Source organism: Lagenorhynchus albirostris, chromosome 15 (assembly GCF_949774975.1).
Source record: "Lagenorhynchus albirostris chromosome 15, mLagAlb1.1, whole genome shotgun sequence".
Lineage (NCBI taxonomy): Eukaryota > Metazoa > Chordata > Mammalia > Artiodactyla > Delphinidae > Lagenorhynchus > Lagenorhynchus albirostris.
In genome coordinates, this window is record NC_083109.1 from 16,183,152 (window position 1) to 16,201,253 (window position 18,102).

General features: G+C 50.4%; 1 protein-coding gene across 6 annotated transcripts in view; it reads right to left on the bottom strand.

Annotated features, from left to right (window-relative positions):
- GDAP1L1 (ganglioside induced differentiation associated protein 1 like 1) overlaps positions 1 to 17,900 on the bottom strand; it is a 31,143-nt gene extending 13,243 nt beyond the window's left edge. The window contains exons 1-7 of one of the 6 annotated variants that reach the window (XM_060125266.1): positions 17,801 to 17,900; positions 15,458 to 15,589; positions 9,332 to 9,511; positions 8,147 to 8,288; positions 7,865 to 7,904; positions 2,528 to 2,720; positions 1,318 to 1,491 (exon numbers count right to left, since the gene is read on the bottom strand). In XM_060125266.1, coding sequence (XP_059981249.1) covers positions 1,318 to 1,491; positions 2,528 to 2,720; positions 7,865 to 7,904; positions 8,147 to 8,259 — 520 coding nt within the window. In that variant the 5' untranslated portion in view covers positions 8,260 to 8,288; positions 9,332 to 9,511; positions 15,458 to 15,589; positions 17,801 to 17,900. Of the gene's footprint in view, positions 1 to 1,317; positions 1,492 to 2,527; positions 2,721 to 2,984; positions 3,515 to 7,864; positions 7,905 to 8,146; positions 8,609 to 9,331; positions 9,512 to 15,457; positions 15,590 to 17,800 lie in introns of those variants that run through there. The other 5 variants (XM_060125267.1, XM_060125268.1, XM_060125269.1 and 2 more) reach the window with 5 other exon arrangements.
- Between the last annotated feature and the right edge of the window lie 202 nt (positions 17,901 to 18,102).

An 18,102-nucleotide genomic window follows, 5' to 3' on the forward strand; every position in this document is an offset into this window, starting at 1 on the left:
AGAGCATTCCACATGCCTGTTATTTTTTTTTAACAGCTGCACAGTATTTCATTGTTTGTATGTACTAGAATTTATCTACCCAGTCCCCAAATCATGGTCAACTGGGTTATTTCCAGCCTCTTGCTATTACCCCTTATGCTGCAATGCATATCCTTGTACGTACTTCTTTGGTGCACACATCCAAGTGTCATTGCAGGACAGTCTCCAAAGTGTGGGCCTTTTAATATTCGATATAGAGGGCCAGACTGCCCTCCTGAGAGGTTGTTCAAATTTACTTAGTCCTGCATTGTAATCATCTGGTCATTTGTCATTCTGCTTCCATGAAACAGTGACCCTGGGAGGGTAGAAGCTGTGACAGTCCCCTTCTGTCCCCAGCCCCCTGCCCAGGGCCTGGGTCATAGGAGACTTCATAAATGTTGTTAAATGTTGTTGACTCAATGGGGACAGGACAATATAAATATGTCCTGAGTCCTGTTCAAGGGCACTCTAAAGAGACAAAATCGAGTGCCACAACCTGGCCCACCCTTGGACGTGAGCCTCATTCCTTTGAGAGAGAGGAAGTGACCATTTACCGAGCACCTATTATCTACTTGGAATCATCATGCTTCATCTGTATATTGGACCCCATGGTGTCTGCATAGAGCCTGGACCAAAGTCTGTAAACAGTTGTTGATGGATAATCTGATTTAATCCAACACTTATTTACTGAGTACTGAAAAAAATGAAAGGATAAAGTAGGCTGTGGGCACAATCAGGCTGGCAGTTAGGACAGTATATGGGGATGCTTGAATCAGAACTCAGAGGCCCGGGGCCTTGCAATATCTGGGCAATCTTCCTTGGTGATGCCAGCCCTGATGTCACTCAGTACCCTGGGCTGCCAACCCCAGGTGTCTGGGGCTGAGATGCCTGTGGACAGGTGTCCCAGCTCCCATGGATAGGCAAGCCTCTAGGGGGACAGATAGCCCTATGGCCTCTGTATGGGATGGCAGGACAAGAGGAGGGGGCAGGAGAAGGGAATGAGAGAGAGAGACTGCCAGAGAGGGAGAAAGACATATTCAGCTCGAAACAGGGTGAGTGAGACAGAGAGCCAGAGAGAGAGAGAGAGAGAGCCAGAGTGAGAGACAGAGACAGACACAGGGATGGAGAGAGAGGCAGAGGCAGAGGGATATCCGTTGGGAAGAGGAGAGAAGGCGGAAGAGGAGAGATAAAGGGAAGAAAGTGAGTAAGAGATACAGGAATGGGAGGAAGAGGGAGGAGGTGGGCGAAGACCGGGTTACCCTGAGGGTTCTGCGCTCCGACCCCGACCCCGGGACTCACTGCGGATCTCGGCCGTGGCGTACTTGGGGATCATGGAGTCGGCGGTGAGTTCGGGGTGCAGGATGCAGCCGTGCGTGTAGGCGTCCATGGGCAGCGCGTCCAGCAGCTCACGGTACTGCAGCACCCGCGCGTGCTGGGTGCTGCCCGCCTCGGGCATCAGCGCCACCACGTGCTCTGCGGGGCATGGCCGGGGGCTGGGCGGCGGCACGCAGGGCCCTGTGTCGGGCCTCCCGCCCCCCTGATTCAGAGAGGCCAGCCTCTGGCATCCCATCCCCCAACCTCAGCATCCCAGAACCGCGACATGTCCAGAAGTTTGGGGCCCATCCCCTTTCCTTGACTCTTGAGAGAAAGTCCCCACCAGGCTGACAGGGGACCCTAGTGATCCTGCCCGCCTACCTCTCCTCACTGGAGCCCTGCCGAGCCGTCCCCTGAGGGGCAACTCCTCACCTGCCCGGGCTTGTTGCCAGGTGGGTCTCTAGGCCTAGTGTTGCCAGACTTGGAGAGAAGCTGGAAACCTGGATGTTTGAAATTGAACTCTCCTTGGTTTTTAAATGTTGGCAACTAATTCATATTCTTTTAAAACAGTGCATGTCCGGGCCCTGATCTCTCAGCTGCACCTGCAGCCTCTGCCATGGGCACTGAGCTTCTGGACTTGAGCGAGGCCAGAGGGAGGGAAGTAGGGACGGAGGACATAGGGTTCTGTGGGGTTCCGGGGTGCCGGGCCCTGCTCATGTCTGCAAAGTTCTCGGGTATCCGGGCCCATGTCTGTGGGGGTTCCGGAAGAGCCTGTGGCCCTGACTATGCATACAGGGTTTCAGGGGGCTGGGTCCTGGCCGAGCCCTGGCATCCCCGGGAGATCTGGATCCTGTCTGTGGGGACTTAGAAGGGGGTCTGGGTCCCGTTCACGCCTGATGGGCTCCAGAGTGTCTGTGGCCGAGCCTGTGATTCCAGAGTCCCCTGGCAAGGAGGCTATAGCCCCAGCCGCTCCAAGGGGGGTGTCTGGGCCATGCCCTTTCCCTCAGTACCGGGGAGGGGGGGTGGTCAGATCTGTGGGGTCCCCAGGGACCTGTGGCCATGCTCTGCGGTTCCTGGGCGGCATCTGAGCCCTGCCTGTAGCCCGTGGTTCCTTGTGGGGGAGCCCGGGCCCGCGGGGTTTGCCCAGGCTTCCCAAGGTGCTGGGGCGCTGTCAGGGCCCACGCGGCCGCCGTACCTCCCGTGAACGTGCGCTCCACGTAGTCGATGATCTGGTCGTAGTCGCTGATGATGTTGTCGCGGTGGATGATGACGGGCACCTCCTCGCCCAGGTTGAGCCGCATGAACCAGGGCTCCTTGTGCTCGCTCTGCGGCAGGCTCACGTCCCGCTCCTCACACGCCAGGCCCTTCTCGGCGATCACCAGCCGCACCTGCAGGCGCCAGGGTCAGAGCGGGGAAGGCGGGCGGACACACAGGGACACTCGGCCCAGGGGGGGCGGGGCGTGCGGGGAGGGAGGTCCGAGGTCCCACACTGGAGGGGACCGTGTTGCTTCCAGCCCACTCCTGGGCCCCTGGGGTACGGGATGGGGGATACATCCCCGGGGTCTGGTGGTGGGAGGAACACAGCTCTGCCCTGGGGACAAGGGGCAGAGCTGCCTGGTGGTTACGGGGCTGGGTGTCACTGCTGGACGTACCTGGGATAGGATTTCTGGCTCTTCTGTGTGAGTTTGGGCGGATTCGTTACACTTTCTGGCCTTCATCGTTTTTTTATTTGCAGAATTGAAGTATTAATAGTAGCACCAACACAGTGTCTGGTATATAGCTAGTGCTTATTCATAATTCTCATTATCAGGATTGGACTCTCAGCCTGGCCTCCAAACGTGAATCTGGCCATGAAATTTGCAGAAATTCTTATCATCACCATGATCAGTAGCAAAATTTCTCAAATTATTTGAGAAACAAAGTGAAGTGAAAAATAATTTGCCAACATCAGCCTAGCCCTTTATTGTCCCCAGACACCTTCCCATCTGGTGGTTGGATGCTCACAATAGCCTTCCAGAGGAGGGCAGAGCAGAGACTATCTCCTGTTTTTGCTGATGAGAAAACGAAAGTCCAGAGAGGGCGACTAACTGACCCAGAGCCACACAGCCAATTTAGCAGTAGATCTAAAAGAAGCAATGGTTCCTGACTCTCAGACCAGTGTTCTCTGCCCTGGGGGCTCCTTCCAGGGAGTCCTGGGCCTGGCCCCTCCTGAGTCTTTCCCTAATCTCCAGGGGGTCCCAGACAAACATATGACCTGGTAGATGCAGAGAGCCTCCTGACAGTTCTGAGCTGGCAGGTGGTTAATGATCACCTAGCCCAACTATCCCCTGCCTGTGGACTGAGGCTCAGAAAGTAGGCTAGACTTGTCTAAGGTCCCCCAGCAAAAGGATGGCAAGCTCCACTCCTACATGCTCCCCCCTACTTCTAGCTCCAGCCCAGGAGAAAGAGAGGGCACCCCAGAGAGAGGCCAAGGTCTATTCCTGTTAAGCATCGATGACCCCTGTACATACCTAGGTGGCAGTTCCCATTCCCTTCCTGTCTGCCCTGGCATCCTCCTGGCAGGTTCTGCCCAACCACCCAGCGTCTGGGTCAAGCTGGGATCTCTGAACGGACAGAAACAGAAACTAAATCAGGCCTTTGCCGTTGGCGGGTCCAGACGTTTGGCCTTCCATCCTGGCAGGGCCTCTGCTCCCAGGGACCGCTCCCTGGGCACTGCCCTTGAACTCCAGTGAGGGTGCCTGGTGGGGCTCCTGCCTGGGGAGGGGACTGTCTTTAGAGGAACAACAGTCCTGCTTGGAGCTGCCTCAGGATCACACCAGCAAGCAGCCAAGGAGACTTTCTCCTCTAGCTGAGCTGCAGGCCAGAGCCATGTGCCATCCTGCAGGGGAGGGGGCGGGGGAGGAAGCCAGGCCCAGGGGGAGGGCGTGCGGCCACCAAGGCCATCTGCCTTCTTTGCCTCCTGGAACTGCGCCAGACTTAGGTGGTCACCACTCAGTGTGACCAGACATCAGCCAACTCTGGGCAAACTACCCCCCTGTGGGTGCCTGAAAGTCACCCACTGGGGCTTCATTGTCATGGCTAGGTACTGTCCCCCCTCACCCGGGCCCTTGTTTATGAGAAAACTGTGATGGGCTGGGTTGGCGTCTCTGCCCAGCCACTTAGTTGCAGTGTGACTTTGTGAAAGACACTTAGAGTCTCGGAGTCTTAGTTTATTTATCACAAATACTTTAAAAAAATTAATAAGCTTTATTTCTTACACCAGTTTTAGGCCTGCAGAATCAAATGCCTTTTTTATGTAACATCTTATGGCTTACAAGTGCGCCACTTTTCAACACTTATTTATTGAGTGCCTACTCTGTGCCAGGTCTTGTTCTAAGTGCTCAAGACTCAGCCGTGAGCAAAACAAAGATCTCTGCCCTCAGGGAGCTGACATTCTGGTGGAGGCAGACAGATGAGAAGCAGTTAAAATGAGATGGTGTGTCAAAAGACAGTGAGCTCATCGGAAAAAAGAAAATATAGAGCAAGGTAAGGGAAATTGGGGGTGCCAGGGAATCAGGGAGGCAAGTGGCAATTTTAAGTAGGGCGACCCATCAGGGCAGGCCTCTCTGAGAAGGTGACATTTGAGCAAAGAACAAAGAGAGAGTAGTCCACACAGGGATCCAGGCAGAGGGGACAGCCAGTGCAAAGGCCCTGAGGTGGGAGCGTGTCTGACATGTTTGAAAAATGGTGAGGTGGCCATCCTGCTGGAGCAGGATGGATGGAGGTGACAAAAGGAGAGGAGGTCAGAAAGGGTCATGCACAGGGACATTTAATTGAGACTCCTAGACCCAGGGGTCTATGAATAAATTCAGGGAGTCCTCAAACTAGGATGGGAAAATTACAGGTTTATTTTCAGTCATGTCAAGCTGACACTTAGCATTCTCTTCAATTATGAGTGTAGGCAACAAAGCATGGTGGTGTTAGCAGTGCCTGTAATATTGTCACCACTAGGAATCAGGTATTTTCATCACTTCACAGTTGCTGCAATTACATCCGTCACGACTTCAACATTACAGTAGTTATTAGTCCTGCCACTAGGTCATGTGATACTATGGGTTAATGCAGAAACACATATTATTATGTAACACATTTGTTTTGAAAATATGTCAATAGCTTTACTTCAGTATGATTGGTTTTCCTTCTAATCTAATACTCCTATGTATTTGATGTTATTCAATTAACAGTACTATTCTGAGAAAAGTCCATAGGCTTCCCCCGAATGATGAGTGGGTCCATGACCCAGGCAAGGTTAGATCCTGCAGTAGGGCCTGAGGCCATTATGAGGACTCCGGCTTTTTCCTGGAAGGACTTGTGAGCCACTGTAGGCTTCTGAGCAGAGGAGTAGTGAGATGTGCAGTTCTCGCCTGTGGACCTCCTGGGAGTGGGAGAGGGGGTGGTAAATGGTCAAGGGCAGCATGGACAGGGCTGGGGCACCAGTGCCCAAGAGCTTGAAAAGTAAGGCCAGGGTGGCAGGTAGAGATCATTTACTTCCCTTCTGCCATGTCTGGGAGGGCCCTCTGCATGCAGGAAAGGCCCTTTAGGACTGATGCGAAAGAAGGAAATGCGCCTGCTAAGCCCATACTGTGTGCCAGACACTTAACACATGTCCCTGTCCTTTCAGTCCCCCAGGAATCCTACAGGGTTGGATGTAAACGTCTCCTTTTCCAGATGAGGATGTTGAGGCACAGAGGAGGTGAAGTGACTTGTCCAAGGTCACACAGCCAGTAAGCACTCAAGATGAGACTGGAACCAGGACCATCTGACTGCAGAGCCCATGTGTTTTCCATCAGGCTACACTGCCTCTAGAACCCACCACAGGCCCCTGGGCAAGGGGAAGGCCCTGGCAGGAGAGGCAGGAGAATGCTAGGCTGCCTTAGTCAGAGGTTTGGTCACAAATGGGATTGCAGTGGGTGGTCCCATCCCTGACTAAGGGGCCACCTTAGCCCTGAGCTCATCCTGAATAAGGAATATTCAGGAGGCTCCCTCAGGAAATGGTGATGGGAAGGGCCACCCTCCTACCTCCTGGTCACTGGGGCCTGGCTCCTGAGGTTCTGGGGAGGAGGACATCCTGGCATCTGGAGGTCAGTCTGATTCATTCCCAAACCCCCCAGCAACTTGTATAGAGCCTGGCATGCAGTAGGTGTTCAGCATGCATGTACAGAAGAGTCCCAGCATGACCTTGGTTAACTCCAACCCCTCCTTTACCTAGCACTTTAGTGATATCATAACACCCGTTATGAACAGAGCCTTGACACCATGCCAGGCACTGCGATCAGCACTTTTTGTGCATCATCTCATTTCACCATCACAATAGCCTTCTGAAGAAGGTACTGCCACTAGCTCCATTTTACAGATTATAAAACTGAGACTTTAGGGAAGCAAAGTGACCTGCTGAAAACTCCATGGTGAATTATTGGAGAAGATGGCTCTCCTGCTGGGGACTTTCTGGCCTCATAGTCTGTACTTTAAACTAGGAACTACTCAAAGGGGGATCAGTGGACCAGCTTCATCAGCCTCACCTGGTAGCCTGTTAGAATGCAGCATCTTGGGCCCTACTCCAGATCTGCTGAATCAAAATCTCTGGGGTGGGACCCAGTATTCTGTGCTTGAACCAGTAATGTATGCTCAAGTTTGACCAGTGCCAGTGTAGAACACTAAGCAGTACCGCCTGTTCAACAACCCTCAGCAATCCTGAGAGGGGGTTGCAATTAGAAGTTGCTGTTATTGTTATTATTATCTCATTTTCCAGATGATGGAACTGAGCCTAGACCAAGAATCAAACCAAAGAGCCTGGTTCCAAGGCCATTTCTCTTTAAGGAATCTGTTTCTCCATCTGGAAAATGAGTGAACGGAACAAAAGGATCTTCCAGGGAGAAGAGAAGTCGAAGGGTCAGGCAATGGGTGACCCTTAGGCTCCAGGAGGACCGGCTGCTGGGACCTGGCCATGGTGCTGAATTCGTACCCCACAGAGAGGACAGCCCAGGGAGAGACTGCGCTCCTAGAGGCCCCCGGTCTTGCAGGCTCAGTGCTTGGACCTCACCCCCAGGAAGCGGGAACCCCGATAACTCAACACCAGGCTGCATTCCCAACCGCCTTCTAGCTCCCCTGAGTCTGAGATGGGACCGTGTGGCCGTCTGTGCCTTTAAGAGCAAAAAGCACAGACCTTATGGGCCTGCTGAGCTGGTTTGAGGAGATGGGTTAACTCCTTCCTTCTCAGCTCAGGATTGGGGGTGGGGTGGGGGGAGGGCTAGGGTCAGACCCTTCAAGCCCCAATCAGAAGGCCCCCAGCCGGGCAGAAGGGCAGAGGAGCTTTGACCCGCAGGCCTGTGGCATGGGGACAGCAGCGCGGGGGTGGGGGGGAGGGGGGGAGGGCCTGCGATGGGACTACTGGGGCCGGAGGCTGGACCCCAGGAAGCGCCCCTCCCCCCTCCCCGCAGCAGCAGCCCCCTCCGACAGGCCGCCTTCCCAGCAGTGCCCATTCCCTTCCCCTTGCCTTTGTCTCTCTTCTCAGCTCTTCAACAGACCGGGTCTTTCTGGGAGGGAAAGAGGCAGAACGGGTGTTCCTAGAATTAGGGACGGTGCTCCTGGGGCCCAAGACAGGGCCAGTCACCTCCCGGGAGGGCAGCCCAGCTTCCCCCATCCTCCGGGCCCCGAAGCCCCCGATTCTACCCTCCAGTCTCTCACCAGGTCTTCAGACCCCTTAAGCCCTCCCGGATCCCCTCCCCCAAGCCTCCTGGTGCATGGGTCGGGTTCCCCTGCTCCCTCCAGGCTCTACCTTCTGCGAGCTGAAGGACTGGGTCCAGTGGTACAGAACCAGGCTCTCCTTGGGCCAATGGGCGTGGCTGGCCGCTTCGGGTGCTTCGGGGGCCTCCACCGGCTTGGCCGCATCGCTCTCCAGCGCCGAGATGGGCCACCAGCTGCAGTTGGTGGGGGTCAGGTTATTGGGGGTCGCCATGACAGCCCGAAATCAGAGGGAAGAAAGAAGGAGGCTCCGGCGGTGGCGGCTCTCTCTCGCCCAGCATCACATGGCCTCGCCGAGCCTGCCCCTCTCCTTCGCTCCCTCCCTCCCATCCCCGTGAATGTCATTACTCACTGGGCCAGTGGGGGAGGGGCGAGGGGGATCCCGGGAGCTCCTTTCCTCCTCCTCCCCTTGGCCCACCCCTGGCCCGTGCCAGAAAAGCCACCAGTCCAAGGTCAGGCTCGGTGGAAGGGCACCAGGAGCCATAGGGAAGTGGGCCGTGCCCCCAGATAGCTCGAATCTGGCCAGCCACCTGCCGAAGATTCCACCATTATAAACGCATTCTGCTTCTCAAATCTTCTAAAAGGCAAATAGGACAACTGGTGTTATAGAAATACATTCCTTTATAAATCAGTGTCTGGAAATAGCTCGTCTCTCTTTGAAGCTGTTATTTTCTAACTTTTCTCCAGAAGGACCTCTAAGGGCAGAAGGGAACACATTATGATTTATTGAACAAACACTTACATAGCACTCCTGTGTGTCCAGGCACCATCAATTCATTTAACCCTCACAATAATCCTATTAGCCTCACTTGACAGAGGAGGAAACTGAGGCACGGAGAGGCTAAGTGACCTTGCCCAAGGTCATCTAGCTAGAAAGTGGTGGAGCTGAGATTCGAATCCAGGCTGACCAGCTCCAGAGTCTCTGTTTTTAGCCATAAGGTCATAACATGACAATAATGTAAGCAACAGCACAGCAAGCATTTATCAACCCAAGCACTCTACATGCATCACCTCATTTCACCTGCACAGTAATCATTTTTTCCACATGAGGGAGGTGAGGCTCAGCGATGTCAAGTCATTCATTGGTCCAAGGTCACACTTTCACCCCAGGAGACTGAGGCATGACTAGAGGAGCCCCATAATGCCTTTGTTGACACATAGTTTATCCTAAACATTCATGGGAACTTTACATAAAATTCCTTAATATATCCTTGCTTACCTTGCTATAATGTTTTATTTATCATTTAGCAACTAGATGCACCAGGAAAATAAGCTTCTCAGTTTGCCCTCCATTGGCAACTTTGATCTTGGACTTTCGGCTTCCAGAAAATACATTTCTGTTGTTTAAGCCACCCAATATCTGGTATTTTGTTATGGCAGCCAGAGCAGATTAATATACCTACAATAGAAGCGCATTATTTGTATCTTTTCAAAAGAATTCAAGTTGGGGCTTCCCTAGTGGCGCAGTGGTTAAGAATCCACCTCCCAATGCAGGGGACACGGGTTCGAGCCCTGGTCTGGGAAGATCCCACATGCCGCGGAGCGACTAAGCCCGTGCACCACAACTACTGAGCCAGCACTCTAGAGCCCGCTTGCCACAACTACTGAAGCCTGCATGCCACAACTACTGAAGCCCGCGTGCTACAACTACTGAAGGCCGCGGGCCTAGAGCCCATGCTCTGTGACAAGAGAAGCCACTGCAATGAGAAGCCCGCGCACTGCAACAGAGCAGCCCCCGCTCGCCACAACTAGAGAAAGCCCGCACACAGCAACAAAGACCCAACGCAGCCAAAAGTAAATTAAAAAAAAAAAAGAAGAATTCAAAGTTGATAAAAAAAGAGATACTACTGGATTTCCCCTTACTACTGGGGGCAAAGCCGGTCTTGGTCCCCACACTACAGGAAAAGAGGGAGGAATTAACATGGTCATCTCAAGACCTTTAGCCAGGTCCTTTACAGAAATCCCACAAGAGGAGTATTAATGTCCACACTTGACAGAGGGGAAAACAGGCTCGGCAAACAGAAAATGTCTCACCTCGTTATCATCACCTAGGAACCAGCAGAGCTGGAGCTGGGATCCGCGTCTACCTGATCCCCAGATACACCTGAGGTTTTGTTGCTGTTTTTTCTTAAAGATTTTTTTTTTTTTGGATTTGGACCAATTTTAAAATCTTTATTGAATTTGTGACCATATTGCTTCTGTTTTATGTTTTGGTTTTTTGGCCACGAGGCATGTGTGATCCTACCTCCCTGACCAGGGATCGAACCCGCACCCCCTGCATTGGAAGGTGAAGTCCTAACCTCTGGGCCGCCAGGGAAGTCCCAGCACCTGAGTTCTTTTCTCCTCCTCCTGCTACCTCCATAGAACAGATGCTGAAATGGTCACAGGGTGGGGTGGGGCTGGACGACATCCTTCAGCCAGTAAGGATCACTCAGGAGATTTTGCTTCCAAATTCTGGGCAGGATGAATGGTTCTCCTGGGAATTAAAAGTCACCTAAAGGAATTCACTGTGAAAAATCCTAACAGCGAATACATCTAACTTCTACATCTATTACATCAGGGCCCGCTGACTCAGGAAGCCACAGAGATCAGAGAAATGCCATAAATGCCGTAAATATGAGGCCGGCCAGGTATGATCCCACAGGGTGTGGTGGGGATTGTGGCGACTCATAGACCCCAAGTTGGTCTTGTAACAAACATAGTTGTGAGCCAGAGCTAAGCCCTCGTGTAGTTTGTTTGCAGCCTCTGCTTTTGATAAGTTAGTTTTTGCCACAATCCTCGAGGCAGTGTGTTAGTTAATATAGCACTAGCTACTGTAACAGCTAAACTGCCAAATCCCAGTGACTTTCTTTACCCAGTTGAAGTTTTTTTCCACTCACATTAAGTCCAATTAGCAGCTGGTGGGGGGAGGGGCAGGGGGTTCTGTCAACCTGCCTTTGTGTCTTCCAAGATCACCCAGGCATTGATATCCAATGGGCATAGATCTTTATGGGCAGATAGTAAAGAGCGAGCAGAACACCAGGTGAGCACTCCTCACTCTGCTCACATTCCATTGGACAGAACCCTGTGGCTGCCCCACTTAAATGCAAAGCAGAGCTGGGTATGTGAGTCCCTGGCCTGTAGCAGCCACTTTCTAACAACTGTCCTATGGACGGGTAAACAGATCTTATCCTTCCCTGCCTCAGGCAGTTATTATCATCTCTGGTTTATCAATGGAGATACAAATCTCAGAGAGGCTAAATTACCTGTGAGAAGTCACACAGCCAGGAGCACTGTCTTTCTGACTCCAACCCAAGGATCTTTTTTCTACCTTAATGTTTCCCAAACTTGCCATCTCATGAGCATCTCTTGTTAAACATACAGGTTCCTGGCCTTCACCCCAGACCTTGAACTGAATGTTTGGGAGAGAGTGTGGTAACTTGTACTTCCACTGAGAATCCCAAGATGATTTTTATATCAGTCTCTACCCTAGGGGCTGCACCCTGGGGAACTTTGTGAAACGCTAACCACTTGGCTTCAGCCCCTAGAAATTCTCAATCAATTGGTCTGTGGGGAGGGGCCCTGATATCGACATGTTGTAAAGCTCTCGGGTGACTCTGATGTGCAGCCAGGACTCAGAAACACTGCCTCTGGTCCCCAAGCAAACTGGGCTGGTCATCAGAGTCACCTGCGGGAGACTTTCAAACTAAAGCCGCAAGAGAGAGAGGGAGGGAGGGAGGGAAGGAGGAAGGGAGGCTATCACGTGATTCTTGACCCTGGGAATCGGCTTTTTAAAAAACCGTTCAAATGATTCTAACATGCAGTCCAGGTTGAGACCTGCTGAATAAATGGACCAGAAGATTCTGAATCAGTAGGTTTGGGGGAAAACAAACTTTCCATATATATATATATATATATATATATATATATATATATTTTTTTTTTTTTTTGCGGTACGCGGGCCTCTCACTGTTGTGGCCTCTCCCGTTGCGGAGCACAGGCTCCGGACGCGCAGGCTCAGCGGCCATGACTCACGGGCCTAGCCACTCCGTGGCATGTGGGATCTTCCCGGACCGGGGCACGAACCCGGATCCCCTGCATCGGCAGGCTGACTCTCAACCACTGCACCACCAGGGAAGCCCCAAACTTTCCATATTTTTAAAGTTCTTCCAGGAGACTGTGATTCCACTGCCCTAGGGCTTTGCTACTCAAAGCCTGGTCTGAAGTATCAGCACATCACTGGGAACTAGTAAGACATGCAGAATCTCAGGCCCAACCCTAGACCTGCTAAATCGAAATCCACAATTAACAAGACCCCCAGGAGATCAACACACACGAGTGGGAAAAGCACTGCTCTCAGGCACACGGGCTTTTTGCAGGGAGGACAGCAGTTTATATCCTCCAGTCAGGGCTGACTCAGCTTCTCTCCATCCCCACTCATCCCCTCTTGAGGCTGCAGAACCTTTTCTAGTGTCACCAGCATAGTCTGTCCTCAAAGGTCTGGGCCTTGCTGCCCCCATGCCGTGGCCATCTGTTCACGGATACTTTGTTGGAAGGTCTGGGCATGCTCACAGTTCAATGACTCAACAGGGAGCTGGCAGGCCCTTCCTGCCAGGGCAGGACATCACAGATGCTGGGCATTGACTTGAGGAGCAGACCGTGGGATTGGTTGCTTCACCTGAAGAAGATCTCTTCTTCAGGTGGGAAGCACCTGGCACAGGGTCTGGCATGTAACAGCATCTGCCCGGTAAATATTTGTTGACCTAAATGTAAATGGCTGAAAATGAGCACTAATCCTTTGTCTCTGAATGGTAATTTTTGTGCACTCCTTTTGTGCCCTTTAAAGCATTTTTGTCAGGTGTTCAGATTGTTTTTCTTCTTGTTTTCTCATTAAGTTCTAATTCTTTTTCATCTGGCTTCTCTCTGCACGGCATTCTTTGTAATGGTAAAATAATGGAAACATCCTAAATGGCTCATGACTGGGGTTTGTTAAATCATTCAGGGGCTCTCTTCCCCCAAAGCCCATCCACCAATACACGTTAAGAACCTCTTTCTGGAAGGATCCCAGCAAGACACCAACAAGCACGGTCTCTGGATCGGTGGAATTCTGGGTGTTCTCTATGAATTCTCTATGAACTACTTTTCGCTTGGCTGTATCTTCTTCTTTTTTTTTTCCTGTTCTGAGCACCTATTACTTTTGAATGAGAAAAACTAACCAACAGGAACTGGACTGGTTCTAAACTTCATTTAAAATCTCTCATTTATTTTAGCCAGCTTTATCTAATTGACAATGTTTTTATTTAAGAAAATTGCAAATTGGAAAAGAGTTAGTGCTATCCATAACCGATTAGCAAGAAAGCTGAGGCCCAAAGAAGTAAAGTGGTTTATGTGTCCCAGAGAAAGAGCCAGGCAGGAGCAGAACTCAGGCCCTGACTTGTGGGTGGGTGTTCTTTCCCTCACATCACTCCCTTCCCTTCCCTCCGGGAGCCTCTTAACAGCGCGCGCGCGCTCTCTTTCTCTCTCTCTCTCTCTCTCTCTTTCTCTCTCTCTTTCTCTCTCTCTTTCTAAGTCTCTCTTTCTCTTTCTCTCTCTCTTTCTAAGTCAACAATGTAGGGGCATCTCAGGCATCCATGGCCTCACAGGGTGGACATTCCATCCCACTGTGTGAATGGATATGTGTGGATTCCGGAGAGTGGACAGAGCCATTAGACGAGGCAGCCTCACATCTGCCCTTACTTCCTGTAAAGCCACAGTGAGCTGCATATCAAATGCATAGAACCACGGGCAGAAGTCCTGCCTGCCTGGCCCTGGGCCAGGAGGAACTGCCTGCCCACTTTGAAAGTCTGCTACTGGGCCATCTGCAAAGGCTTCAGGCAAGCCTACGCCATTTCTGCCACGTGGGACATTTTCTCAGGAGGATCCAGGTAATACCAACCAGTCCTCCATGGACACTTCCTTCAGGCTGGCTATGCCTTGCTCTGGGCCAAGTAAAAGGAGTGGGACCCTTCTCTAGGGGTCCTTGCCATGCTGGGCTGGGCTTGGGGCAGGGCTCTAGCCCATTTCCATTTGGACAGGACCCAGAGGAGGGAAATGTGAGCACATCCTTGACGCACCAGAGCTGATACCAGCAGTCCCAGGTTCTGCAGAAGCCCCATGGCCTTGGCTGGCTGCAATGCCTGGGAGGCGCACAGGGTGAATGGATCTCAGGTTTCACAGCTAAGAAAGGAGCCTGAGGATTTTATTTTTCCTGGCGTCTGGGCAGCTGAGTCCATGGCAGGTGTTCGGGTGCCCTAAGGTCAGCCTGGGAAAGCTTTTGTCTTGGAGCCCTGGTCTGTGGTGAGGAGTGTCTCTGGACTAAAATGATCCTCGGAGGTGGCTCCTGGGCCTGGGTGTCTGCTGGAAGAAGGTACTTTGGAAGAGAAATGGAGAAATTCTGAAGCCAGAGGATGGGGGACTTGAACCTGAAATATTGACAGCTTCTCAAGGCCCACATTGAGGATTTCTTGCTACGCCTTATCAGGGAAAAACAAGCAGGCACTTACACGATCAAACGTTAAGAATAGACTGCATACGAACCAGCAAAGAGGTATAGCTTTTTAAAAAGCCTTTAATGGCTTTTCAAAAAAATACAAAAATATTACATGTTCATTATGACAACTGCAAGGAATTCCCTGGAGGTCCAGTGGTTAGGACTCAGCGCTTTCACTGCTGGGACCTGGGTTCAATCCCTGGTTGGGGAACTAAAATCCTGCAAGCCGTGAGCCTCGGCCAAAAAACAAACAAACAAATCAAATAATATATTAAGGAGGAAGTAAAAATAACTCCATTCTCCCGAAGAGGTACAAAGTAAAATAAGGTATCATTTTTAGAACTACCAGATTGGCAAGATTAAAAAGAATGGCAATATCCAGCACTGGCAAAGGTGTAGGTCAGGGTTTTTCAACCTCAGCACAATTGACACGGCTTAAGGGATTCCTTGTGCCCCACACTTTAAAATTCCCAAGGCAGCGGAACTTCCCTGGTGGCACAGTGGTTGAGAATCTGCCTGCCAATGCAGGGGACACGGGCTTGAGCCCTGGTCCGGGAAGATCCCACACGCCGCGGAGCAACTAAGCCCGTGCGCCACAACTACTGAGCCTGGGCTCTAGAGCCCGCGAGCCACAACTACTGAGCCAGTGTGCCACAACTACTGAAGCTCGCGTGCCTAGAGGCTGTGCTCCGCAGTGAGAGAAGCCACCGCAACAGAGCAGCCCCTGCTCGCCGCAACTAGAGAAAGCCTGCGCACAGCAAAGAAGACCCAAAGCAGCCAAAAATAAATAAATAATAAAATAAAATTCCCAGGGCAGCATCATATGCCCCATCTCACCAGATCCTCAAAGTAATTCTTCTAAATTGGCAGAGAGGTAGTTATATCCATTTTGCAGGTGGAGAAACTGAGACTCAGAGTACAGTGACTTGCCCAAGGGCTGAGCAGCAGGAAGCGGTAGAAATGGGGGCCCTGGAGAGAGCAAGAGGGAGCCCTGGTCTCTGGAGTCCCAGAGACCTACCCCCACCCCCGGGCCCCATAATAACGAGAGCAGGTCCAGCCACAGGCTCTCATAACCACAGGCCTAACATGCTTGCACTCCTTCTGTGGCCTCTAATCCTCAACTCCTCTTCAGCAATTATTCCTTCAACCAAAGCGGGTTCTCCTATCCCCGAAGTAATTCTCTCTTTAGGAAGAGCAGGGATTTAAGATCTGACCTTGACAATCTCCAGCTGGACAAGTGGCTTCACCTCTCTGGGCCTCAACTGTAAAATGGAGATAAACATACCTACCTCCCAGAATTGTTTTGGGGATTCAAGCTGTCGTGTGTGAATGCATTTTGCAAAATATAAAGGACTTAGAAACAGTAGTTCATTTTAACGAAGCTCTCTTTCTGTGAGGTTAGAATAACACTGCTAGGGTAACTGCAAGTGAGAGCAGTACATTGAATGGAAATCTGAATTTGAAATATGGACAAAGATTGGCCAGGTATATTGAGAAGAGAAGGCCACATGCAGAGTTCAGATTAATGGGTCTGTCCATCTAAGCTTGTAACTTACCTGAGCCAGGTTCCTTTAGAGCCTATTACTGGGATTGGGGAACTGTGCTGTCCCCAGGAAGAGGTGCCATGCACTAAACATCTTAGGGCAGGGGGAACAGGGAAACAAGAAAACCCAATGTACTACCAGCGCCACGGGTTATATTTCCACACACGGGAAAATGGTCCTGGCAGGAAGCAAGTTTAATATGTCTATCCAGGGTTTATGGGACTCCTCAGTTAATTTATTAACATTATAAAAGGTAACATATGCAGAAGCACCTTGGGCAGGGAACCATCTCCTACCATCTCAGTGAAATGTGGTAAATAAAAGTGACCTTATAAAGGAATGACAGCTACAACAGGCAGACTTAAACAAGATCATCTCACTGCTGGAGAGGGTGTAGGGAGGTGGACCCTGAGTGTGTGAATGGCTGATAACCTTTCTTTTAGGCAATTTATCAGTGCGTTACTGGCGACTTTAAACAGCTCATTCCTTCTCACTCAGGTGTTCCAGGTGTAAAATTCTACTCTAAGTAAATAATCATTCTTAGATATATATACACACACGTTTTTATGTGTATATATACACACAAACAAGGATTTTTCAGCTCAGAGTTCTTTTCATTTTTATTCTTGTTTTTATTGAAGTATAATATACATACAGAAAAATGCACATGTCCTAAGAATACAGCTTGATGAATTTTCACAACTAGAACGGGCCCATGGGCCCAGTGCCCAGATAAAGAAACTGTATGTCATCAGCACCACAGGCTGCCCCTCTCCTGCACTCTTCCAGTGACTTCTGCCCCCCACCCCACCATATAACCTCAGTCCTGACTTTTAACAGCATCGATTACTTCTATTTTTGCACTTTATATAAATGGAATCACATAGTATGTGCTGTTTTTCAGAGTTCTTTATTATAGCAAACACACACATATACAACACACACAGACACAACTGTCCAAAAATAAAGGAATGGTTAACTCCAGAAGAAATTATGAATATAAGTAATGGACTAGAATTCGGTCACTAAAATTATGTTTTGGGGACTTCCCTGGCAGTCCAGTGGTTAAGACTCTGTGCTTCCTGGACTTCCCTGGTGGTGCAGTGGTTAGGAACCTGCCTGCCAATGCAGGGGACACGGGTTCGAGCCCTGGTCTGGAAGATCGCACATGCTGCGGAGCAACTAAGCCCATGCACCACAACTACTGAGCCCGCGTGCCTAGAGCCCATGCTCCGCAAGAAGAGAGGCCAACGCAATGAGAAGCCCACGCACCGCAACGAAGAGTAGCCCCCGCTCGCTGCAACCAGAGAAAGCCCACACGCAGCAACAAAGACCCAACGCAGCCAAAAACAATTTATTTATTATAAATAATAATATTTATAATAAATAATTTATTATTTATTATAAATAAATAAATTTAAAGAAAAAAAAAAGACTCCACAATTCCACTACAGGGGGCATGGGTTTGATCCCTAGTTAGGGAACTAAGATCCCGCATGGTGCACAGCACGGCCAAAAAAAAAAAAAAATGTTTTTGAGGAATATTTTGTGCCATGGAAGATGCTTACAGTAGTTAATGAAAAAAAAGCAGAATATAAAACTGTATACATAGTTTATCAGCAATAAAAATACATACATTTAGGGAATTCCCTGGCAGTCCAGTGGTTAAGACTTCACACTTCCATTGCAAGGGGTGCGGGTTCGATCCCTGGTCGGGGAACTAAGATCCCACATGCTGTGCAATGCAGCCAAAAAAATAATAATTAAATTAAAAAAAAGATACATTTAAAATAATAATAATAATAGTAGCTAACATTTGTTGGACACTCACCAGGAACCTGGCAGCATCCTATCAAATTACTCGATCCTCTCCAAGCCCTCTGAGGTGGGTCTTGTCATTACCCCCATTTTTCAGAGCAGTAAATGGAGGCACAGGGG